Genomic DNA, 25,939 nt, shown 5'->3' on the forward strand with positions numbered 1-25,939 from the left:
TCTTTAAGTATGAAAGCCCATCAGCCAAATTTTCTGAAACATTTGAGTTCTTTTTATAATCACAGATGATGCGCCACAGAAGCTCTGGCGGGGAGAGTTCAAAGTGCATCCTTTAGAAACATTTGCCCTAGATTCTTCGCACTCTGAACACTGCAATTTATTCTGCAAATGAGGTAGTGAATATCAAGAAAGAATACAAAAAGCATATGTGCTTCACCAGGAATAAAATTTTATTTTTTTTTTCATGCAAAATCAGGCTAAAACTATCATGCTGAAAATATATTCATTCTGAACGCTGAAATTAAAAAAAATTATAGGAACTCAATGGGATCAAGCTTTGTTAAAGAACTTCATCTTTGTTTAGAGATGTTTTTGAAGCTAAGAATTAAGCTGATGGAAGGAAGCTAGGATAGGTGAGGCATGCAGATGTCCAGCTGCATGTATGCGGGAAATTTGATAGTTGTGGAAGAACAAGTGGGTTGCAAAGGTGGCGTCTCTTGTCTGCTCCGGCAGGAGTAGGGAGAGTTCTGTTCATCTGAAAAGTTATGTATTCGATGGCTCAGCAGCAGGTGTTGCAGGGGGAGGTCCTGCAGGTGGTGCGGCAGGGGGCAGGCTGGCAGCAGGGGGGCCTGCAGCAGGGAGCCTGCACAGAGATGGGCTGGCAGCAGGTGGAGGCCCAGCAGCAGGGTCTGCAGACCACAGCTGTGCAGGAGGTGGGGCAGCAGGTGATGGGGCGGCAGCAGCCCTGCTGCAGGCTGCAGGGGTCACAGCAGATGGGGCGGCGGCAGGGCTCACAGATGGGCCTGGTGAAGTGGGGCACGCAGGTCACAGGGCGGCACACTGTGGTCTGGCAGGACACTGGGCGGCAGCAGCAGGGGTCGCGGCAGCAGCAGGGCTGGCACCAGCCTCCACAGCTCTGGGAGGAGAAGGAGCCACAGCAGGACATGGTGGGTGTCTGGGCTGGAGTAGGGTTGAGGAATGGAGAGCAGTTGGGTGTTCTCAGGTGTGATGTGTCTTCTGGGTCGGATCCCTTTATATACCTGGCCAGTGCTGAGGATCCTAAGGACACAGGCCATTTCCTGAACTTGTGGTTACCCAATGAAAAGAGAAGCCTAGATTCAGTTGCCAGGCAACAATTCCAGTATCTGTAAGGATGCTTTTCTTTCCACCCTTCTACTCTTTCCCTTGGAATGAATACCTGATAGTTTGTATCACAGAGCAATTACTCACCTGCCAGTCAATCCTCCCAGGCTAGGTTTCATGTGACAACTGAAAGTCTGAAGGGCACAAGCTGATGTCACTTTCCCCATGTTCACAGTCTCTGACGAGGTGTAAGGCTACTATGCACATGAGTCACAAGCCTGGTGTCTGATTGGCATTTAGACAAAGTAATTCCTGAAGAGCCAAGATGGCTCATAAAAGTAGCTATGTGTCTCTTCTGTTATGGAAAATATGGCCCAAGGCATCTGAAAAATAGCCCATTGCCTTGCTTGTAGAGGGATAACCACCAAAGCATCAGCGTGGCTTTTAAGAAAGGAACCTGAAATTGTGCGATAACTCACAACTTCTCATGAGACACTTACTAATTGAACATAGTGATTAGGGGGCAGAGAGGGAAAACTAAGGCCCAAAATTTCTTATCACATTTTGTAGTCATAATTTGTAGGGAAACAAGATAAAACTAAAAGCAACTAAAGATGAAGAACTTTTCAAAGGTCAATAAGATTAAACCAAGTGATCTTATTCATGCCTGTCTTGAATCTATGATTGCTATATTTCTTGCTTTCTAAGTATGACATAAACTCTGCTTGTTAAATTCTTTAAAATCTGCTGTAGGACTGGTGAGATGGCTCCCTGAGCAAACACTCCTGCCGCCAAGCCTGACAGCCTGAGTTCAATTTCCCCCAGGAATAGTGGAAAGAGAAAACAGATTCCCACAAGTTGTCCCCTGACCAGAACACCCCTGTACCCACAGACATGCATGTGTGTGCACTCACACACAAAATAAAAAAAAATAAATAAAATCTATTGGAAGATGTGTGAAGGAATAAATCATCTTTCTGTAGTCAGTACTGTGGCTTGTTGGCTGAGAATTTTGACTGCTTATAAAATATGAGATCGGATTTTTCCACAATAGGAGACTTAGTGAGCTGGTGACTGGATAAAGAGCTCTGTGCTTCATCACCACCACGAGAGGAAATAGAAGATAAAGGAAGGGTAGGGATGCAGGTGAAGACCAGCACCGCACAACACTGGACAAGGATTGCTGAGGACTTTGGGATCGGATTTGCCTCAAATATATGTCATTGTTAGCTTTGAAAGTCAACTAGTCACGCTGTAGAGTCAACTGGGAAGGGAGTGGCAATGGCGAGTTGTCTAGACTAGGTCAGCCTGTGGTGGCGCCTCTGAGCTGTTTTCTCTGTTGGGTTGACTGAGATGGGAAGAGTGACCTGGAAAGTGGATAGCATCATTTTATAGACTGGACCCTGGAGTGAATGAACAGTATAGAATGTGCCAAGCCCCACTGTGCATGTGCTAACTCGTTGCTCTCTGCTCTTGACTACAGATGAAATATGACCAGCTGCTTCAACTTCCTGTCGCCTTGACTTCCCCATGACAATGTGCTGTGACCTGAAATTGTGTGCCAGAATAAACCCTTCCCTCCTCAAATTGCCATAGTCAGGAATATTGTCACAGCAAGAAGTAGCCAATAGAAGATCCCAAATTTCGGGTAGGAGATACAAAGTCACGACACGGTCCTGTATATTCATCATGTTGTTTCTTGCAGAAGAGGGGTCTTCTGTCTGGTCGACAGCCCATGCTGATGTTGGTGCTTTTGTAAACACCCTGCTCCATTTATCTAGATACCATTTCCTGCAGTGTTACCAGAATGCCGCCACCCATGGGATCCCATCACCGGTGACCTTGCTTTCCTTTGCTGCTCTGCAGAGTGGGAGTTCTTGCTGACACACATTCAGAGACAGGCTTTTAAAGGGGAGTTTCCCTGACTTCATGACGTGAACTTTTAAAGTCATCTTATTCCCATTCCAAGCATTCTGGAAGCATAATGACCACTGGGAGCATGTGCATTTTAAGCATAATGATAATTAATGTGAGATTTTTGTGGTTGGACTGGAAGAGAACGTAGTGACGGTGACTGTCGGTGCAGTAGGCCATGTCCTCATCCTCATAGTTTTATGATTATGTTCTGTTAGGAACTAGTTTGAGGGTTTCTAGATGTCAGGAGATGTCTAACATTCTTAAAAAAATAAATAGTTTTCATAGGGAATTCTTTCTTGGTAGAAATCTTAAGAAACACACTCAGAGGAGCCAGAGATGAGGATGAGGTGGGTTGAGGGAAAAGGGAAGTTTTATCTCAGGGCAGACGACATCTCCATAACCCCAGTTTCCTCATCTGTGAAATGGAGTCTTCAGAATCTGGAGTTTTTCATGGACCATTTTATTAAAACATTCACACTAACACAGAAGACAGAGAGATACATATGAGAAACCAAAAAGAGAAATTCATCAAATTGGAAAATACAGAAAAGCAATGGTCAGAGGACAGGTGGAAATTTTGAATTTATTTCTGTAACATATATATATATATATATAAACATTATATATATAAATACAGATATATATATATCTGTAACATTATATATATAAAATCTCACATAGAATTATATGTAAAGAATATATCATATATCTACCTAATCTCTCTTAAGTTTCTTGCCTAAAGTCAGGAAGTTTAAACCAATATCTTGGAATCTCTCCCTGCTTTTAGGTTTTAAAGCCCCTTGAATGGGTAAGCACGAGAGAAAGACTTTCAGATACATATATTACCCACTGTGCCTTTCTCTTGTTACTAAACTCTCCTCACAAGTCCTAAAGTCTAGAGCTCATTTCTATTGGTTTTGAAACTGAGACTTCTGAGAAATAATAGATTCTTAGCCTGAACTAGCTATTCCCTATGATCAAATCGGTGACTATTGCAATGGTCATCAGAGAGCCTTCATCCAGTAACTGATGGAAACAGATGCAGACCCAAAGCCAAACATTAGGTTGAGCTCAGGGAATCCTGCTGAAGAGAGGGAGGATGGATTGTAGGAGCCATAGGGGTCAAGGACATCACAACCCCCTCCCCCCGGTCTTAAAAACTAACCTGGCTCATAGGAACTCACAGAGTCTGGATCAATAACCAGGGAGCCTGCATGGGACCAACCAAGGTCCTCTACATATATGTGACAGCTGTATCCTTTAGTCTACTTGTGGGACTCCTAACAGTGGGAGTAGGGGCTGTCTCTAACTCTTTGACTCGCTCTTGGTAACCTCTTCCTCATATTAGATCACCTTGGTCTTACCCAGCCTTAATACAAGGGGAAGTGCTTAGTCTTAGCACAACTGAATATGCCATGTTTTGTTGATACTCTTGGGAGGCCTGCCACTTTCTGAACCGAAACAGAGGAGGGGTCTATGGGGGAGGGGTCAGGAAAGAGGTAGGGAGAGGGGATAAGGGAGGGGAGGAAGGGGAATCTATGGTTGTAATGTAAAATAATTTATTGAATAAATAAATAAAACTGTAATAAGTTTTAAAGATTTCTTTTCACTCTGAGACCATAGTAATCTGACACCAAGGTATACTGACACTAATTAGAAAATACATTTCTCCAGTGGCTGTGAAGTATCTCAGAAAAAAATATTGAAACATATGAGTAAAATCTTCCCCCATGTTCTCTCTGACCCTCAATTACTTGATTTGAACTAGTGAGCACGTTTTCGTTTGTTTGTTATTTTAAGACATAGTATAACTGGTACTAATAATGGCATTGAGCATCCATCTATGTTGCAAATTGCTAATTTTCCCATTTTCCAGTGTCCTCCCTAGGTAGGTGGCAGCTGCAGAAGCCAGAGGAAGCTAGCCAGTGAGCAGTATTCCTCAACCACCTCTGCTTCAATTCACTCCTGGAGGGCCTGCTACGGCTCCTTTTGGTGGTGACTGTAACCTCTGAAATGAAACAAACCCTTTCTTCTCCAAGTTGCTTTTGGTCATGGTGTTTATCACAGCAGCCTGAAGCAAATTATAACTGAAACTAAGTTAGAGAAGCTAAGTTATGTATGATGGTTTTTTTTTTTTTTTTGCTTTAAGTGAATACCTTTTTACTTTTGATTCCTGTAAAGATAATGCCTTTGCAGCTTAACTTCATTTAACAAGTGGAAGCTGAGCATCAACCAGCCTTGTACTAAACACTGAGCCCCATTTCTACAGCCTAGACCAATAAATGGCCTTCTCTTCCTCAAGAGCAGAGACCAGATCATCTCAATGCTTTATGGGGAGCAAGCTAGCTCAGGATGCTCCAGGATCACGCCGGGGTACCTGCTGTCGCCTGATTTCACACAAGTGGATATGCACATGTGCATGTGTGTTCCTTGTGGTATGAGGTTTCAGACATGTCTGCTGGAGAGACTGAGATGATGACTGGAAATGGAAACAGAGCTAAGCACTTGACAGAAGGAGATGAACAAATATTTGAAGGAAATGACAGAACTTTGGTTTCCTTGTGCAGCCTAGACTCCTGTTCATCCGTGTACCTTAATGACATAGATCAATGAATGAATCAGGAGTGTGGCATTTGCTATGCCAGGAAAATCATTTTATTGAGAGAGTGAGCAGCACATGACAAAGGCATTGGTGAGGATTTGAACTGCCTGAATCATACGGGCTTAAGATGGGCTTGTCCAGCCCATTCTGGGAATCTCCGAAGGGCATTTACCATGCGTGATGATACCTGCTGATACAGATATCTGCAAATTTGGCTTAGAACAGGGATAACAATGTTCTTATTTCACATTGGATCCAAGTTGCAGGCTGTTAAATTGTTGTCACCTTTGGGGGAAAAACATATTTTCTTTCAATTTGATTAAAAGCCCAAAGAGGTGTGTAGGTGATGGCGTATCCTTGGTGAGGATGCCAGGAGCTCACCAGCAGGTGTTGCAGGGGGAGGTCCTGCAGGTGGTGCGGCAGGGGGCAGGCTGGCAGCAGGGGGGCCTGCAGCAGGGAGCCTGCACAGAGATGGGCTGGCAGCAGGTGGAGGCCCAGCAGCAGGGTCTGCAGACCACAGCTGTGCAGGAGGTGGGGCAGCAGGTGATGGGGCGGCAGCAGCCCTGCTGCAGGCTGCAGGGGTCACAGCAGATGGGGCGGCGGCAGGGCTCACAGATGGGCCTGGTGAAGTGGGGCACGCAGGTCACAGGGCGGCACACTGTGGTCTGGCAGGACACTGGGCGGCAGCAGCAGGGGTCGCGGCAGCAGCAGGGCTGGCAGCAGCCTCCACAGCTCTGGGAGGAGAAGGAGCCACAGCAGGACATGGTGGGTGTCTGGACTGGAGTAGGGTTGAGGAGTAGAGAGCAGTTGGGTGTTCTCAGGTGTGATGTGTCTTCTGGGTCGGATCCCTTTATATACCTGGCCAGTGCTGATGACCCCAAGGCACATGAGCATTCTTGTAAATCCTCAGGCCAATTAAGAGTTAGTGTTGACTAATGGTATTTTTGTCCCCCTCCATACATATCATGCATATACATCACAGATATTCCTTTGTTTTCTTTTGTGGTTTATTGTTACTGCATCTACACTCTGGATTCAATTATGATGAATTTGGAATATTTCTAAGTCATCAAAGAGGAAAGAATTTGTTTTCTAAAGCAGATATGATCTAACCACTCTCTCCTTGGCTCTGACATCATCATTTTGCCTTCAAAGACTCCCTGGGTTACCACCCAAGCTGTGACTTACCTTCTTAGTACACACATGACTGCAGTAGATTAATAATGCCACTGTAAGTAGACCAGTCCTCCCCTGCTTCCCAGAGAACTCCCAGCATGCTCCTCTGCAGATGTGTGGTTTTCCATGTGATGAAGGACCACATGGGCATTTCCAGCCTGTCACACTGGTTTGGTCACTCTCTCTGGATGAGGATCAGGGCTTTCCAGTCCTGGCTGTTGTTTTCTTATTAACCTGACATGCCCTGCTTGTCCTTAGAACCTGAACTCAACTTCCACCTTGATCATAAAATCTGCTTCAAAGATTCCTTGCGATTTTTATCTTTGGGATTTATTTAGAATTAGTCATTGCCTGTATAGAATCCAGGAAAGGATTGTGGACCATCTATAGGCCTATCCCTTTCCTCATTTTTGGTTGTAGGGTTTGCTAAGGTCACACAATGAAGTTGCAGTGTGAGGTCTGAGCCCTGTGTCCTCTTTCTGTTTACTGATGTAAATAGTTTCTGCCCTGAGGTTCACGGTTATTGTTTCATAAGCTGTGATTTTATCCAAGTAAGTAGGAAGTTTCATTTTATGTTTATGCAGGGTTGCTAACTCATCCCAAAGGTGGGATGGGGAATTTTTTGACCATAGAAACACATAACTTCTGGGCAAGGACCAAGACCGGAAGGTTCTCTCTGCAGGTCGTCAAAGGACAACCTTTTGTTGGCACACTTGTTTCCCTGATTTTAGCCTGATTTAGCAAATGGTGGGAAATTAGGAACAAACAGCTTTCAAAACCTTCCTCAAGAGCCGGCAAGATGGGCCAGCCATAAAGGTGCCAGCCTCGAAGCCTGAGGACCAAAGTTCCAGACTCCCAGGGCCCACAGATGTGAGTCCTGATTTACCTTGACTAAAGGGCAGAGAGTTTGAGTTTATTCTTGCTCTCTCAAAGTTGTTGACAACAGGTGTAGCTACTAATAAGAGATCCTGACCTAGGGTGTGATTAGTTAGTATTTTGAGTGTAGAGGTGGATCCACCCCACCTCGACCAAATGTCAGAGAATTCAGATCTATTCCTGCTCCTTCAAGGAGATTGACAGGAGGTTCCAGGGAGTGACTGCCTGCAAGATACTTGGTGTATTCCTTATATCATGTTACTGAAATCTGTTGCCTCCGGCCTCCCCTTTTGGAGCGAAATATATAAGCATGTGGAAAATAAATGCAGGCGATTTCAGTATTCACTGAATTTCCCTCCTGGTGCTATTCTGGGTTTCTGTTTTTTATATTTCTCTCATAGCTCTGTTCTTTTTGCTTAATAATTCTAATCCTCACACTCCTACCCTGGAACATGTGAATAACATCGAAGCTAGACCCTAATAAATAGCACCCCAACATGTGGCTTACAACATCAGACCTAGGACCCATATGATGGAAAAATGACCCAACTCCGACAGTTATCTTCTGACTTTCATAATGCTCTGGCACGCGCGCACACACACACACACACACATACACACACATACACACACATACACACACACATACACACACATACACACATACACACACATACACACACACATACACACATACACACATACATACATACACATACACACATACACACATACACACACATACACACACACATACACACACATACACACACACATACACACACACACACGAGCCAAGTATGCACATGGTAAGTATTAAAAAAAAACCAATCTGACTCAAATGCTCTTTAAATGTCATTTATCCTGAAATTACTCTTAGGTTTTAATGGTGAGGAATTTTGTTGACGTCATGAGGAAATGAGCTCTGTTGCACAGGAGAGATATTCCGGAAAAGTTGCTGTGAGTTTTCTCAAATCCATTATGTCTGTCTTTTCCTTGTGCAATGATTTCCTCTCAGTTCCTTGGCACTTCTTAATGATCTGGTAGAAGGAAACTAGTCCCCAGTGTGTTTACAAACAACCTTTTTATTTATGAACAGCTTCTGTGGACATTTGCTAAGTCTTTCTTAGTCATTTGAATTGATGATTCACATCATAGGATTGTAGAGAACCCCATTTCCTTTTGTAATAGGTTTTTATTAAAAAAGCATCTACTCTAAGAACAGTTTATAGTGGTCACCTTCTTGAATGTACTCCATTTGTTGGTGTTATGTTTCAGCTATTTTCCTGCCTACCACATGAGAGCTTTTAGGTTACCTTTTCTTGAATGCTCGCTCTGTTCCATGGATTGAAACAGTTATTTTAATAGCTGATTGGCTACCATGCTAATCAATGGAGGTGCCTGTTATTACCTCCACCCTAAAGAGGACTAACCTGAAGCTTAGAGAAGGTAACTCATGTGTTGAAGTTCACACAGCTGTTTACTATTAGAGTCTGGACATGAAGTCAGATATATCTCAGCGGTTAATGTTTAAACAAAGATGCTTCCAAATGAATGGAACCATCCTATAATTTAACATCAATATGTTGGCTTTACGCTGTCCTTATAAGCTTAGTTTTATCTATTAACCTTCAAATTTGTGTTTCCAAAATTTATTAAAACTCAAAATATAACCAGCCCTGGCATGTATTCTTGGGTATTACTTAATTTTTATTGCCTGTGGAAAACCATCTTCCCATCTTTGTATACTGACAGGCATGCTAAATTAGTTTATCATTCCAAGGATTGGGCTAGTTACATTCAACAGTGCTGTATAACAAGCAGCCATGAACTCACATCAACTGTAATAGTAAGTGATTATTTCCTGGTTTGGGTGGTTTAAAACTGGGAACGACTTCTGGTCACAGGTTAGTGTGGGACTTTCGGAACTAGGGGAGCATATTTGAGAAACGAAATTGTGTATTTTCTAGATCCATAATTTTATAGTCACCATACCTGAGTATAAATGACACATCTTTACATTTCAGAAGTATTTGTTGTCTGCCAGGCAGTGGTGTCACTTGCATTTAATCCCAGCTCTCGGGAGGCTGAGGCTGTGAGTTACAGGTCAGCCTGGTCTACAGAGTGAGTTCCAGGACAGCCAGGGCTACACAGAGAAACCCTATCTCAGAAAAAAAAAAAGAACCAAACCAAACCAACCAAATGTACAAACAAAAAAACAAAACCCACCACCATCACCAAAACCCAACTAAACAAAATGTTGATTATTTGAAGTTAAAATTTAACGAGTTGTTTTGTATTTTAGGTGCCAGCCATACTTAGCAGAGAGAAACCCATAGACACCTGTCAAGATGGGAGGTGAAAGAAGGAAGAATTAATGCCAATGATGGGTAATCTGATGAAGTTGAGAATCAATTACTTCAGTGATCTCTGCCTGATGCCTAGGCAATGCCTTTAGGAAGTGAGATTATGGCCTTTGTTCGTGTAAGTAATGTCTTCTCTCTTGTTCCCTCTTGTTCCAAGCAGTCAAGAATTATCAGTTACTAAGAGAAGTTCACACTGTCTATCTCCTGTTAGTTTGTATTTATTTGTGACCCAAAGGATAAAAGAAAACACAAAATATTAGGAAGAGCTCAGTTTTATGAAAGTGGGAGAAAAGCAAACCCTGTGTTTAGGTGGAGATCCAAAAGCTAACGGGGGTTTATATCCAACTTCAAATGGTGGTAATGTCAGGATCCAAACAAAACGAAGACATCCATTTGTCTCAGGTCAGGGAGCTCCGAGCAAACTGGAAACCTTCTGGAGAAAGACTATTGGCCAGCCGTTTCCTCTCTCAACGTTATTTATTATGATTTAACAGTCTGGAGGTTTTGATCCCTATAGGAGTTTCAAACTCCTTAATTGTAGAACTTCCCTTATTGGGTTACTTTTTATTAACAACGAATTGCTGATCTCAGTTATGTCTAGTTAGTGTGTTTGGTGTTACAGCGATGGACACAAAGTCACCCCTTTATCTACAGGAAGCCACACAGGTTACATAGGTGGCAGTGAAAACGGTAAGCACCCAAGGCTATGGCTTGGCCACTCCTTAGTGAAATCCCTTTTTTGAGAGAAAAGGGGCCACCACTAACCCATAGCAGCAGCTGAGCTCTGGCGGGAGTCCTCTGTCATCTCAGTCACCCGAGACATCTCAGACAAACAGATAGTCTCCGTTTTCTGGCCTTGCCAGCATGCCAGCTCTGCTAAATCCCTTACCCGCCAGACTCCTTTTAGCTTCTCTTAGAACCTTTCAAGTGATCATTTGTGGATCAAGGAAGCCGAGAAGATAGTGAAATTTTTATGCTTCGTCGTGATTATTTTTGCATCACATCACATCCTCAGTGTGTGGGACAGTCAAGATTCTAACTTACAAGAACTTTCCACCTCCCATGACCAGCAGCTCTCAGGTGCTCAGATCCCTAGGCTATGTGGAGCATTCGCTTTTCCCATCTCTTTTCTCTTAAATACGAAAAGGGTTTGATACCTGTGATCTTCCCTCAACAAACAACCTTGGCCACAATTTTCTGATTATAACTTGTATAAGTGAGGATCCAACTCATCCCCACAAAGAGTTGCTGTTACTTACTCAAATAAGTAAGACAGGAAGGAAAGGACTCATGGGGCTGGCCTCAGTTTAGCCTAGATTTAGTCTGCCTGAGTGCCAGCTGGCCAGAGGGGTCTCATCTGCAGTGGTTTAACAATTCGCTGTGACCAATAGAACATGGTAGAAGTTGTGTTATATGAGGTATGGGACTCGAGTCTCAGATGTTGACATTTTATCTTTTCTCTCTGGAACAGTTGCAGCATGCTACAAAGAAGCTCAGGAAAGTCCACGAGGAGAAGAAAGGACAAGCACCCAGCTGACAAATGATTTGTATGTGTGTCCCTCAAGGGCCCACGTGTGAAGAAGAAAGAAGAAAAGCCTTTAAAAGGCTCATGAGTTAGGACTTGGTCCCCAGGTATGAAGCTCCTAAAGGGTAACTGGGCCGTGAGAAGGGTAACTGCATCACAGGCCATCTTAGCTAAAGTTTCTACTGCTGTGCAGAGACAGCATGACCACAGAAACTCTTATAAAGAAAACCTTTTAATTGGGGCTGGCTTATAGCTCAGAGGTTTAGTCCATTACGTCATCATGGCAGGAAGCATGACAGCATGTAGGCAGACATGGTGCTGGAAAAGAAGCTGAGAGTTCTACATCTGGATCATCAGGCAGCAGGAAGAAAATGACACTGGGCCTGGCTTGAGTTTTTGAGACCTCATAGCTCCTCGCCAGTGACACTTCCTTCAACAAGATCACACTTCCTAATAGTGCCACTCCCTCTGAACCCATGAGGACCATTTTTCAAACCCACCACACTGGGTTAACTCATTGATGAGCTTCGTGGCTTAAGGAGCTATTAGAACTGGGCCTGGTTGGATAGCTGTACACCACCACACATGACCTAGTTTTTAAACTCCTCAAAAAGAGGAAATGAGTTTAAGAATTCCAGTCTTGAAGGGAATGTGTCTGTTAGAATATTGAGAGTGAAACTGCCTGAGATACAAAGACCCCAAGAGATTGCAATCTGAAACATTGCTCACTATCTAGGTCAGTCATGTGTCCATAACAATACAACAAAATATGAATTTCTTCACAGCAGGACTCAATGAGTAATTCAACTCATTTTGTGATTATATTTCTGAAATGCTGCTAAAAGAAGTAAGTCGAGGGCATTACTTTTATATTACTTAATCAATGACTTAAATTGAGACATGACCTTGCTGTGTAGTGCTGGGTGGACTAACACTCATTATGTAGCCCAGTTGCCTTAAATTTATTATGATTCTTCCGTCTCAGCTTTCCTAAGTACTGGAATCCACACCTGGATGATTAAGCTCTTAAAAGAAAATTTTCTTAATTTCATTTCCTTTTTTTTCCCTTAGAAATTTGCTTTTGCATTCTTCTACAAAATAGAACTGATGGGATTAAATGTATAATGTATTAAGGGTATAAATATTTTAATCAAGAACAAGGATGTTAGAATTTTCCTAAATTTGAATATTAGGACCCACACATATAGACACATTGTCTTAGTGAGAACTTTTTATCACTGTGAAGGAACACCATGATGACAGTAATTCTTATAAACGAAACCATTTAATTGGGTTGGCTTGCTTACAGTTTCAGAGGTCCAAGTCCATTACCATCATGACAGTGAGCATGGTGGTGTGCAGGCAGATGCAGTGTTGGAGGAATAGCTGAGAGTCCTACATCTTGTAGGTAACAGGAACTTGACTGAGTGTGGGGGCCCACAGATGTGAGCCTGTTCCACCTTGAGTATAGGTCAGAGAGTTTGAGCTTAATTTTGCTCTTCCAAAGTTGTTGACAACAGGTGTGGCTACAAACAGGAGATCCTGACCTAGGGTGTGGTTAATTAGTATTTTGAGTGTAGATGTGAATCTGCTTCATCTGGACCAAAGGTTGAAGAATTCAAGTCTGTTCCTTATACCATGTTAATTAAGTCTGTTGCCTCCCCCTCCCCTTTTAAAGCGAAGTATATAAGCGTGTAGAAAATAAATGTTGGCAGTTCGGAATTCACTGAATTTCCCTCCCAGTGCTGTTCTGTTTGTCTCTTATTTTTCTCATATCTCTGTTCCTTTTGCTTAATAATTCTAATCTTCACACTCATACCCTGGAACATTTGAATTTTGTTGAGACTAGTCCCTGACAACTGAGACTCTGGGTGGTATCTTGAGCATAGGAAACCTCAGAATCTGCCCCTGCTGTGACACATGTCCTCCAACAAGGCCATACTCACTCCAGCAAGCCACACCTCCTCATAGTGCCACCCCCTATGAGATTATGGGAGCCAATTACATTCAGACTGCCACACACATGAACACAAACACACACATACCATTTTCATGCCTACATCTCATATAGCACTTTATAAGAATAATTTAAATATGGTTTAAATTTCCAGTGTCTCTATGTGAAATATGAATCATCAATTATTCTGTGAAGATTTGTTTACATTTTAATTATATGTCTCTCTGTGTGGGTACATACATGTGAGTATTAGTGCCCGTGGAGACCAGAGGCACCAGATCCTCTGGAGCTAGAGTTAAAAGTAGTTGCAAACTACGTGTGTGTGTGTGTGTGTGTGTGTGTGTGTGTGTGTGTGCTAGGAACCAAACTCAGATCCTCTGGAAGAACAGTAGATATTCTTAGCCACGCAGCTATTTCTCCAGTCCCTTCAATTATTTTTTAAAGATTTATTTTTATCTGAAATTGTATGTATGTTTGCGTGTCTATGTGTATGTGTGAAGGGGGTGTCTGTGCACGAGAGTGCAGCTTCCTAAAGAGACCAAAGAAGGGCAGACAGTCTTTGGAGCTGGAGTTGTAGGTGACTGTACACCGCTCAACATGGGTACTGGGAACTAAACTCAGGTCCTTTGCAAGAGCAGAAATTGCTTTAAATATTCCAGACCTAAGTCCTTAATTATTGATTACAATGGTTATGGGAGACACAGAGGACAGTACAAATGAATTCTTATATGTAAGAAAGTTTATTTGAAAGACGTGAAATCAAAGGACATAAAAAAATTCATTTTAGGGAAAAATGCAGAATATATCCAAACTCTCAGGTCTGGGGTTGTAAAGCCAATGCTAAGATAAAAGCTGTAGCAAAAGTCTAATTTACTAGGAATAATAATTTAGAGCCATAAAGTTAATCAATTTGGAGAATTATGATAAATTCTTAGCCCATGAAATAGAAACTAATTTCTACACTGTACTAATATTGGAAGGAAATGGTAGCAAAAGAGAGAATGCAAAGTGAGCCAGGATGTGCTGTCCTATTCTGGGGTGGACCATGGGCTCTGGAATTGTGCAGTCCATCCTGTTAAATGATGTGAATCAGATTCCATGTGTCCCAAAGGCTCACATGTAAGAATGGTCTAGAGGTGCAGAGGGAGATGAGCCTAGAGCAAGGGTCTCAGCAGCAGCAAGGGGTGGCACAGCACATGGGGCGGGGGCAGGTGGAGACGACACAGGTGGGGCGGTAGCAAGTGCTCTGGCAGCAGACCTGACCACAGACTGGACGCAGGCAGCAGCAGGGGCGGCAGCAGGGGCGGCAGCAGGGCTGGCAGCAAGGACTGCAGCAGCTGGAACCCCCACAGGAGGGCTGGCAGCAGCTGGAGATGCAGCAGCTGGGGCGGCAGCAGCTGGGCTGGCAGCAGGAGGGTCTGCAGCAGCTGGGGCGGCAGCAGGGGCGGCAGCAGCTGGACACACAGCAGCTGGGGCGGCAGCAGCTGGGGCGGCAGCAGGAGGGTCTGCAGCAGCTGGACACACAGCAGCTGGGTCTGCAGCAGCTGGACACACAGCAGCTGGGGCGGCAGCAGCCTTGGCCACAGCCCTCCTCAGAGCAGACAGAGCCACAACAGGAGTTGACCATGGTGTCAGAGATGGAGGATGGGTTTTCAGAAGAGTGAAGGTATTGGGTTTGGAAGTCTCCTTGGCCCACACCCCCTTTTATACCTGGCTGAACACCTCATATGACTACATCATCATTTCCTTGTTCGTACTTACCTTCTTGGGAAACTTAATCATTTAATTGCATAATTGTAATATTTCTAGTTAAATACTCCAAAAGAAAGAAAATAACACATTTTATTTTCCTGGTGGGCTCCCATGTTTGGAACTAAAATGCTCATCACATTTTTTTCCATAGTGGGTCACCTTTGACCTTTTTGCAAGTAACTTGTCACATGACTCTCTGACCTTTTGTTTTCTAAATGTGACACTCCCTCCTATCTGCACGCTGTTCCTTGCCAATCAGGGAAATGTTTTTCTACAAAGTCCAGGATGTCTCTTGCTATCACGGAGTATTCTATGTAGATGAGATTTGGAGGGGTGGTTAGCAGGGAAGACCCTTTAGAGGGAGACTGTCCCATCTCTCATGGGGACGATGGTGATAGTGTGCGTCCACTGGAGGATCAGGGAGACGTTCAGACCTGAGAAAGTTCTAAACTATCAAGTCTTATTTCTGCCTCTTGAGTTAAAGGGCTTGGCAATGGCTCAGCCACTTAGAAATAATAGAAATTAAGAATTTTTTCTTTTTGGTTTTGGGTCTTTTTTGTTTTTGTATGTCTTCCTGGAGAATGATTATGAGTGGGAAAGTTTTATTCACATTTTAATTATGTTACCTCATAGTAGTTTTTTTTTTCACTCACAGAGGCAGCGAGAAAAGTTTACAGAGTAGGCACTATGATTTTATTATTTATTATTTGTTGTATGTGTGTGGGTACATACCCTCCATGTGGGTCCTAGGGATGGAACTCAGGTCATCTGGAGTGGCAGCTCGTGCCTTTATTTGCTAAGTCACCTTGCTGGTCTGATTATCTTTTTCATATAGATATAAAATATTTTGAGTTTCTAACTTTGGCAATATATATGCAAGAGTTTTTGCTGGATATTCTAAGCATAGAGCAGGGAGACCCTCATGCCTTTCTGTAAGTGGCTGGATAAGACTCAGGCAGAGGAAACCATTTAACATAAAATAAGGAATTTCAATGACTTCAATTAAATATCTAAAACAAAACATACAGTTTCATGTGCCTTCGGTGGGGGATAGTTTGTAAGATGTCACTATGTAGCAGACCCTGTGTGGGTCATGCCGTCTTTTTTGTTTTTGTTTTTAATGCAGTTCTGTGAAGTGCTGTGCACTCTTCTTTTGATGGAAGAGCTTCACAAAGCACAGAGAGGCTAAAACTAAAAGGTACATCCAAGAGGAAACACAAAGTAAGCTGACCATGCCTCTGAGTACCAAAGGAAGTCTTTGCTGGGCTTATCTCATCTTCTGGGAATGCTTCTCATCGGCTCTGCAAACCCTTCCTCATCCATCAAGACTCGTTGGGGATGTTTCCTCCTGCATGGCGTCTGTCCTCATAAACGACCCTCTTCACATGTCACCACCCCCTGCATCATGCTTCTAGCTTAGCACATAGAGGTTTATGGAGGAGAAGGGAGAGTAGGAGCAGGCCATTGAATATATTAGAAGAAAGACCCTAAAATGGAAAACAGTCCTCTTCGGGAAAAACTACACTTATTTGTCTAACCCGTTACTTGGTCAAATGTTCACACTGTTTATGAGACAGCATTTGCAGTGGTGTATCACCAGACAAAAGGCTAGGCGTAGAAAGCTGCAAAAATCTTGGTTAACAGAGGCAGACTTGTTTTCAGATATTCATGCTTAATCCACAAGTCTATAGCTGTGGGGGTGGGGGTAGGAAGAAGGCGACAAACGGTGACACCTATTTCCTTTTGCCCCTAGACTTCCCAGTTTTTGTCTTACTGTTGGAAACACTATCAATTAGCCAAAACCATCCCTTGACTTTGCTCGAGTTTTACATCCTACAGGACCCCAGACAAAGACTCCATCCCAGAAGGTACAAGAGAGGAATTGGGGAAAGTGGACAGGAGAGGAGAAAAACAATCCCGAGCTTTTGTGTTAATGATGGGGTTATAATATAGGCTACAGGGGGCAGGCCATGGGAAGAGTCTAAGCCTAGATGCATTAGGCTGCCAGGTTAGTCTCCCCAGAATATCTAAGAGAACCAGCTGGGCATTAGTATTAGCCATCAAGTCAGTATAATATGAATTTATGAAAACTGATTGATATCTTAGACATAAACAACAATCCTTCATAAACTGTACTTATCCTTCTCACAAGAAGTGCCAAAATATGTAAATAAACATGCCAAGCTATACACTCAGCCTGGATGCCACTAAGTACAGACATTTCTTGAATTATATCAAACAATTTAAAAATAAAGATAGCACAAATAATGAGTGCGTGCTGTTTATTTATTATGGATATGAATGTGTTTAATGAAGCTGTGAAGCATACCAATGGCTCTCGAATGAGATTAGCAATGACTCATGAAGGGGACTTTACTTTAGGTCACAGACTTTTGTGTTGCTTTAAATTTTAAAGGCTGTGTGAGAAAGAGAGGTGGGGTTCCTATGTAAACTCTCTAATTTTCTTCATGGATTACGTGCAATGTATTTCTGCCATTATGCTTCTGTTCCTGTTTCTATCACTGAAAGACTGAATATTCATTTTAATGAATGGTTCCAGCTCTCAAGTCATATATCATGAATGGTTTTGGGAACAGGTGGGAATCTTCAGAAAGCATGTGCTGAGACAGGGAGTAGCATGCTGGAAGTTCATGGAGACATGCTGTGGGAGACAACGGTCATGGGAAGGAAGGGGACTGGGTACTGGAAGGAAGGGGACTGGGTACTGGGAAAAACCAGACTGGAAGGCTACCTCCTGCGCAGGCTTAGTCAGTCTTCTGAAGAGTTCAGAAAATGGAATGGTATGTTTACAATCTCTAAATGGAGGAAAGGAATGTGGTTCTTTATCACGCCACCCGGGAAAAGGAGGGCAGGTTCAGGGAAGAGTTGCCATCTCCAACAACAGCAAAGGGCTTTCCCCAACCCTCCTTTACATCACCTGTCGGCCTCAGAAGTGATCTTTCTTCATGAAGTACACATGTGGAGAAAAAGTCTGCCACACCTAGCTCTGGAGTAGAACACACAATGACTTCACCCAGCCATGCATTGGCTGTTTGTATTCTCCCAAAGAGCCTGAAAGGTGGTGTGAATTGTGTCCAGTCTTCCCTAATGATTTCTTCTCTTATATAATCAGGGCTGCTCCTTCATTTCAATTCCCCTTTCCCTCTAACAACTACAACGTGATTAATTTACCTGAGACAAAGAAGACGTTTTAGAGAAAATGAGGGAGTAGTTAATGCCATTCCATTTCTGTTGGAGGTTTGACTAACATGTCCTGTTGACTTTTAAGGATAGTGAAAATACAATTCACACTTAGGCAGTCGTGTTGGCGAGACTTACGGGTGTAGACTCTGATGTTTCCAGGAGACATGCTCTCACAGCAAACTCCCGGACTCTCTGGCGCTTACCGTCTTTCCATCCTTTCTTCTGCAATGTTCCCTGAGCCTTAGGTGAGGGAGTGTTTTATAGATCTATCTGTATATCAGGACTGGGCTCCCCAACTCTGCATATTGATTGGTTATGGTTTTCTGTAGTGGATTCAACAGGTTAGATTTAGGAATAGATGCATACAGTAACTGATGAAAAGAGAGGTAGCGGGTTTGAAGGAGAGCAGGGAGGGGTTCTGGAAGGGTCTGGAATGACAATCTCAGAAACAAGCTAACTAAATGAAGGAAAAATTACATTAACCCTGGAAGTATATGTAAAGTTTTTTCTCTTTTTTGTGTTTTTAAAATGTTCCCTCCCTCCCTCCCTTCCTCTTCCCCCCATGCATTTGCAGTTGCCACAGCATGCATGCAATCAGAGAACAACATGTGGGAGTCAGTTCTCTCCTTCCACAATGTGCGTGCCAGATTTGGAACCCTGATCATCAAGTGTGTTGGTTAAGTGCCTTTATCTGCTGAACCATTTTTCATGCCCCCTGTTTTATTTACATACTTTTTAATAAATAAAGCAAAAATCACATTCAATTTTCAGTACCCATGGGATGGATGTTTATTTTTTGTTACGGAGAAATAGCAAAGTATGACAATTTTTGCAAAGACTGTAAAAGACACTGTATTGGGTTTTAATGGCAGAAGGGTTAAAATGTGTGCTCCTTCAAGTGCCAAGGATAATTTAAATTCCTCCAGCCCGATGGATAGATAAAAAAGACAAGGGGAGACATGTTGGGAGAGACCTGTTAAGTCATTGGGAAATTTTTGATAAATTCATTCTAAGAGGAAGAACTTTGGACAGAAGTCAGAATGCACACACAAAACAGCTACAAATAAGACTGACTTCTGGGACTCAGAAAACCAAGTACCTTGGACACTAGGTAGTTCCTAGAAGAAAGGACTTCATCTGTAGAGAATACGGAGATAAATGGTGCTTTCAGAGAGAAGATTTAGCAGCAAGGGGTGGCACAGCACATGGGGCGGGGGCAGGTGGAGATGACACAGGTGGGGCGGTAGCAAGTGGTCTGGCAGCAGACCTGACCGCAGACTGGACGCAGGCAGCAGCAGGGGCGGCAGCAGGGGCTGCAGCAGGGCTGGCAGCAGGGACTGCAGCAGGGCTTGCAGCAGGGCTGGCAGCAGGGGCTGCAGCAGGGCTTGCAGCAGGGCTGGCAGCAGGGGCTGCAGCAGGGCTTGCAGCAGGGCTGGCAGCAGGGGCTGCAGCAGGGCTGGCAGCAGGGGCTGCAGAAGGGCTGGCAGCAGGGGCTGCAGCAGGGGCTGCAGCAGGGGCGGCAGCAGGGACTGCAGCAGGGGCTGCAGCAGGGCTGGCAGCAGGGACTGCAGCAGGGCTGGCAGCAGGGGCTGCAGCAGGGCTGGCAGCAGCTAGAACCACCACAGGAAGGTGGGCAGCAGCATGGCTGGCAGCAGCCTTGGCCACAGCCCTCCTCAGAGCAGACAGAGCCACAACAAGAGCTGACCATGGTGTTGGAAAGTGGAGGTTCTGGGTGTGTTTACAAGGTGGTGAGAGTTCTAGTCTGGTCTCTCTCCTTGCTGTCTCTTGCTTTTATACCCTGCTGAGGGCTACTAATCACAGGGCTCTTGTTTACACTACAGAAGATAAGAGTTTTAGTCAATTAGTTGTGTTTATCTATAAATAGAAAGGCTGCTTCCTTTTCCTGTTGTATTCTATGCTAATTTGACAAAGCTAAGAGAATCAGCTTCCCTTTTTCTTCCTTTGATACATCCCCTGAGTTAGACACAGTCCTTGACTTTGTCTCCTTGGGTTTAGAGGTAATTCTTTATGTCTAGCTTTATCCTTGGAGGAGCATGTTCAGAACATACATACATGGTGACTATACCTCTGGCAGCAATGAGTTTGAAGCAGGTCTTATAGGATACTGGTGGAAAACCAGGATGGAATATTGGTGTTTCGGGAGTATGAAGGAGATAGCTTGCAATCAGCACAGAGTGTTTATTTCCTACCTAGTCAGGCAGGTGTGAGCAAACTTAGTGACGGTCATATCAATTTCTTCTTATTTAATCTCCCCAAGGTGAAATGGCATTGCAATGACAATTATTTTTGAATAGCAAAAGCATGTTGACATGATGGGTCCCAAAATTGTTAAATTACTAATGTTTTTCAGACTTGGGTGTTTTTTTTTTTAATTTATTTATTTATTAAGGATTTCTGCCTCGTCCCCACAACCGCTTCCCATTTCCCTCCCCCTCCCCCGATCAAGTCCCCCTCCCTCATCTGCTCGAAGAGCAATCAGGGTTCCCTGACCTGTGGGAAGCCCAAGGACTGCCCACCTTTATCCAGGTCTCGTAAGGTGAGCATCCAAACTGCCTAGGCTCCCACAAAGCCAGTATGTGCAGTAGGATCAAAAACCCACTGCAATTGTTCTTGAATTCTCAGTATTCCTCATTGTCCGCTATGTTCAGCTAGTCCGGATTTATCCCATGCTTTTTCAGACCTAGGCCAGCTGGCCTTGGTGAGATCCCAATAGATCATCCCCATTGTCTTAGTGTGTGGGTGCACCCCTCGTGGTTTTTAAGGGCACATTTTGTTCAACTTTTTGAGAAGTCAACAAACCCAATGAGTTTGTGTGAGGCAATCATATTAATACATTGTCTGCAAGTATGAAACTCCCAAAGAATAAATAAAAAGGAAACTTACTACTGTTGTTTATGTAAATTGAGATAAAGGCAAATTGTTTTCTAGGTGTGCATGTTCGTAACTGTAGACAAACGCTACTCTTAGCCTTAAGCAGAGAAACTTCTCTTTGCAGCCAAGAGCTGCAAATACAGAGATGTACCGGGGCCCAAAATGCCGAGAGTAAGTGACAGCTGAACGCTGAGCTATAAGTTCTCATACCACATTTTCTAAGGCTCAGGGAATGTCGCCAAAAAGTGCAGTAGACGAATGTACGATCAGAAGATAGGAAGGAAGGCTGTGATCTGCCACCCTCCAAGCAAGGAACAGTCTCTGCCAGTACCGACTCAGCGTCTGTTCTTCCCCGCTGTGATCCTGCACAAGACTGGCCCTGTCAGCAATCAGTCACGCTTTAGGGCAGGGCTGTCATCATTCCTGCTGAACTTTTGGCTACAGATAGATTCTGGGCAAGGTGTAGTCCTTGCTTTTCTTTCCTTTACTCACTGGTGAGTAGATCAGGCTCCAGTAAGCACCAAACAGATAGGTTCAGTTTAGCTTAGTGGACCACAAAACAAAAAGACATAAATGAGGGAGCAGTATTTGTAGTGACAGCATTCGGGGGAGGGGCGCTAGTGGGGAGGCAGACAACGCTCTCCTGACAGAAATCTAAGCCTTGGTTTAATAAAAATGGGACAGAGCTAAAGAGACAGTCCTCAAAAAACAAAACAAAACAAAACAAACAAACAAAAAAACAACTACAAACACAGCCTCCTGCTGGCTCAATGGGCACCCCAGGACCCCTTCTGCTGGCTCAGCAGGCCCCCAAAGGCCCTTGCTGGCTCAGCAAGTGCCCCCCTGACCAGCCTTAAAGATAGCTTTTCCTACCCTGTTGCTGGAAAGTTTCTAAACACTAGGATCTCCCACCAATCAGCACCCATACTAATCTCTCCCACCAATCAGCCCAGATTAATCCCTCTTCCCTGGAATTCCCCTAACTTTTTTTAAAGGAGCCTGTGACCTTCTTTGGGGTCGCCTAGTGCCACCCCAACATTGGAATTAATAAAACGCTCTTGTTGCTCACGTGGCTGTTGGTCTTTGGGGGCTTCTGTAGGACCTTAACAGTATGAAGGCGGAGAACTGATGGAGTGTGAAAGAGATAAAAAAGGGTGGGGGTGAGAATAATCAGAATGTATTGTACCAACGTATAAAATTGTCAAAATATTAAATAAAGAATAAATTAATTCAAGAATGACATAACTTCAGACATTAGACGTTTGTGATAAGTGGTAGATAATCGCGCTCCATTTCCACTTTCCAGGAAGCTTGAAATGTCTTAAAAAGGCACAGGAGAGATGAAAGGTGCACATTTATAATTATGTTTCTGATATTTTGTTTTATTTATTTTGTTACTTTTGATTTTACTGTTTGCTTTTACTCTTTTTTGTTTTGTTTTTTTTTTTTTTTTTTTAAGAAAGAGAGAACACAAAGCTTGCTGGGAAGGGAGGTGAGGAAGATCTGGGGAAGCATGGGGATGGGAAAACATTATCAAAATATTTTGCCTGAAAAATGTTAAAAGAGAAAAAGATAAGGTAACAACATTAATATAATAATAATAACTTTGTTGATATTTGAGGTGGAAGAATTACCTCCAATTAAATAGGACTGATTATTTAAAGGTAAAAATTAAAGAGATTAGAAAAAGGATCAGCTGTTTAAGGGGAAAAAAGATGTTTCATACAGAGCTGCAGGACAATGGGAAGAAAAGCATGAAAACATCAAGGCCTTGAAAATATTTGGAGGTGGGGGCATAGTCATATGATCTTTCATGCAGAATAAAAGAAATAAAATAGAGATGATACTTTTCACCCATTAGTTTGTCAAAAGCTCAAAATTTGACAATATGGAAATAAATGTGCTCATAAGTTTCTTGTGATTTTCCAATAAATAGTATCATTATTCTTGGGCAAGCTATTCCAAATCTATAACATATTCCCATATATAATCTGGAAGAAATATGCGAAAATACTTTTATAAGATTATTTATACCAGTTCTACTCATAAGGGGAAATAAAGTAACAAAATAGAACTGGACATAGCCTGGGCATCCTTAATAGGATACAGAGGACCAAATGACAGCCACTTTCTGTAACACAGCACTATGCAGCCCCAAAAGTGAAGAGGGTGCCTCTCTGAGGGCTGCTATGAAACAGTATATTGTTAAGTATCAGAAAAGTAAGTATAGCAAACAAACACCACATTGTATGTCTAAACAGTCCATGATGCAAATATATGTGTGGGCTGGAGAGCTGCCTCAGACGTTAAGAGCACTGGCTGCTCTTCCAGAGGCCCTGGGTTTGTTCCTTAGCACCACATGGTGGCTCACAACTATTGGTAACTCCAATTCCAGTGTGTCTGACAGTCTCCATTGGCACTAGGCACTCATGTGGTGCATGAACATACATACAGACAAAACACCTACACGCATAAAATGAAATTTTAAAAATTTGTCACACACATGCACATTCACTTAAAATTTCAGATGAGAAAGTAAAGGAAGAGGAAGTGAAGACATAAGAATAAAAGATCCCCACCAAAAACCAAGATTGAGTAGCAGGAGTGGGCTTAATTCTTGCCTGAGACAACTGAAAAGCCAAACAGAAAGGAAACACAGATTTGTAGATATTGGCTGTCAGGTAGGGCAGGAGACTGGGCTATTGATGTGTGGCAAAGAGTCGAGAGGAGAAGGAAAGGATCTTGTGTTCTCTTTGAAGACTAGCCATCCCATTATCTTTAAATGAAAATATACCTTGTCTTTCAACAATAGCAACAACAACAACAAAAATCTCTTTCTGCTCCAGAGGGCTCAGGGACATTCGGGGACCTAAGGTCTTTAGTTGCACAACCCAGATGCTACCATTTCATATCACAATGTTAGGGGGTCTGTCTTGGTGTGGCAGAACCATCTAGACTGAGAGAAGAAGCATCCTGGGGCTTGGTTTCTTTCAGTCACAGATTCCTCTTCAGCTTCATCTTCCTCTGTTTGCAAATGAGAGCTTACAGACTAACACAGCCCCTCATCCCTCACGTCCCTCCTCTGACTTCATGCGTATAACTTTCAGCTTTCATTTTTCTCCTTTTAGAAAATCAATGGCCCTCAGCTAGAGATACCAACTCTACTAGCTTTGCAGTTACTATGAGATGTTTGCATATGCATATTATCAGAAGGTGCAGACCCATAGAATATGGGTCTTTCTAAAATAAATTTCTAATTTTTATCCATGGCTTTTCAATATTGTCTAAAAACAAAGGAGACTGTTGATGAAAAAAGGCAAATGTAGTTTAATTTTTTTTTTTTATTTTTACCAATAAAGCTTTTTCATTCACCCTACAGGTATGGCCAAAACACAAGTTCTTCAGGATTAAGAAGAAATCTTAGAGACTTATAAAATCACACTGGATTTTCTATATGGGATAGTAGTGGTTTATTTTGACACAGTGATTCAGCACAGGAAAACCAGAGGAGTAAGGATGACCAAAGTGTATCTTCAATGAACAATTAAGAGACTATAAATATCAAACAACACAGAAATATTGAAATCAGCCTGTGAACCTTTGAGCTTTGTGACCTGAACCTAGGAATTAAGAGAAATCTAGGAAGGACTGGTCAGGTCAGTCCAACCGCTTGTGAGGTACAAGCAAGTCCAGACATAGATGGGGAGGAGAGGGCGACATGAGGGATTTGGATTGAAGTTAGAATAGCTATTGTTGGGTCCAATAAAACACAGAGATAGGATTCAACAAGACAATATTGAACCCATCCTGTGCATCCTTGTGGCCGATGATGGGGACAGAGGTAAAATATAAGCTGGATCCATGGATGGAGGCTTAGCAGCAGCAAGGGGTGGCACAGCACATGGGGCGGGGGCAGGTGGAGACGACACAGGTGGGGCGGTAGCAAGTGCTCTGGCAGCAGACCTGACCACAGACTGGACGCAGGCAGCAGCAGGGGCGGCAACAGGGGCGGCAGCAGGGCTGGCAGCAAGGACTGCAGCAGCTGGAACCACCACAGGAGGGCTGGCAGCAGCTGGAGATGCAGCAGCTGGGGCGGCAGCAGCTAGGCTGGCAGCAGGAGGGTCTGCAGCAGCTGGGGCGACAGCAGGTGGGCCTACAGCAGCTGGACACACAGCAGCTGGGCCGGCAGCAGCTGGGCCTACAGCAGCTGGACACACAGCAGCTGGGACGGCAGCAGCCTTGGCCACAGCCCTCCTCAGAGCAGACAGAGCCACAACAGGAGCTGACCATGGTGTCAGAGGTAGAGGTTCTGGGTGAGTTTCTGAGAAAGTGAGTTTTGAGAATTTGAAGGTCTCCTGGTTGATGTGCCCTTTTATACTTTTCTCAGCAACTGGTGTCACCATGAGCAAAACCCTTTTCCTTGTTTTTTCTTATTAGGGCGTTAATTAGTGTTATTAAGGCATAATTATATTTGCAAGGTTAAATATTCCAGTGTGTAGAAAAGGCATCAGTTTCTTTTTCTGCATTGTTGTGATTCATTGAACTGGGGCATGTGAAATGGCATTTGTGCTTCTGTTTCTGCCTGTGCA

General features: G+C 43.4%; 5 protein-coding genes across 5 annotated transcripts; all 5 read right to left on the bottom strand.

Moving 5' to 3' along the window:
* Positions 1-559: 559 nt before the first annotated feature.
* Positions 560-946, bottom strand: LOC121442336 (keratin-associated protein 2-1-like). Its single transcript, XM_041643839.1, has one exon. The coding sequence runs from the start codon at positions 944-946 to the stop codon at positions 560-562; it is 387 nt and encodes a 128-aa protein (XP_041499773.1).
* A 5,033-nt stretch (positions 947-5,979) lies between these two features.
* LOC121442337 (keratin-associated protein 2-1-like) lies at positions 5,980-6,366 on the bottom strand. Its single transcript, XM_041643840.1, has one exon. The coding sequence runs from the start codon at positions 6,364-6,366 to the stop codon at positions 5,980-5,982; it is 387 nt and encodes a 128-aa protein (XP_041499774.1).
* Positions 6,367-14,670: 8,304 nt separating this feature from the next.
* On the bottom strand, positions 14,671-15,129 carry LOC121442466 (keratin-associated protein 4-11-like). The gene has a single exon (XM_041644049.1). The coding sequence runs from the start codon at positions 15,127-15,129 to the stop codon at positions 14,671-14,673; it is 459 nt and encodes a 152-aa protein (XP_041499983.1).
* Positions 15,130-19,638: 4,509 nt separating this feature from the next.
* Positions 19,639-20,166, bottom strand: LOC121442478 (keratin-associated protein 4-12-like). Its single transcript, XM_041644069.1, has one exon. The coding sequence runs from the start codon at positions 20,164-20,166 to the stop codon at positions 19,639-19,641; it is 528 nt and encodes a 175-aa protein (XP_041500003.1).
* A 5,057-nt stretch (positions 20,167-25,223) lies between these two features.
* Positions 25,224-25,640, bottom strand: LOC121442365 (keratin-associated protein 4-8-like). The gene has a single exon (XM_041643865.1). It carries the CDS (start codon positions 25,638-25,640, stop codon positions 25,224-25,226), a length of 417 nt encoding a protein of 138 aa, XP_041499799.1.
* Positions 25,641-25,939: the final 299 nt, after the last annotated feature.

The sequence above is a fragment of the Microtus oregoni genome, unplaced genomic scaffold (genome assembly GCF_018167655.1).
Source record: "Microtus oregoni isolate MIOR12 unplaced genomic scaffold, Mior012 000091F_ref0000469, whole genome shotgun sequence".
In the NCBI taxonomy this organism is placed as follows: Eukaryota; Metazoa; Chordata; class Mammalia; order Rodentia; family Cricetidae; genus Microtus; species Microtus oregoni.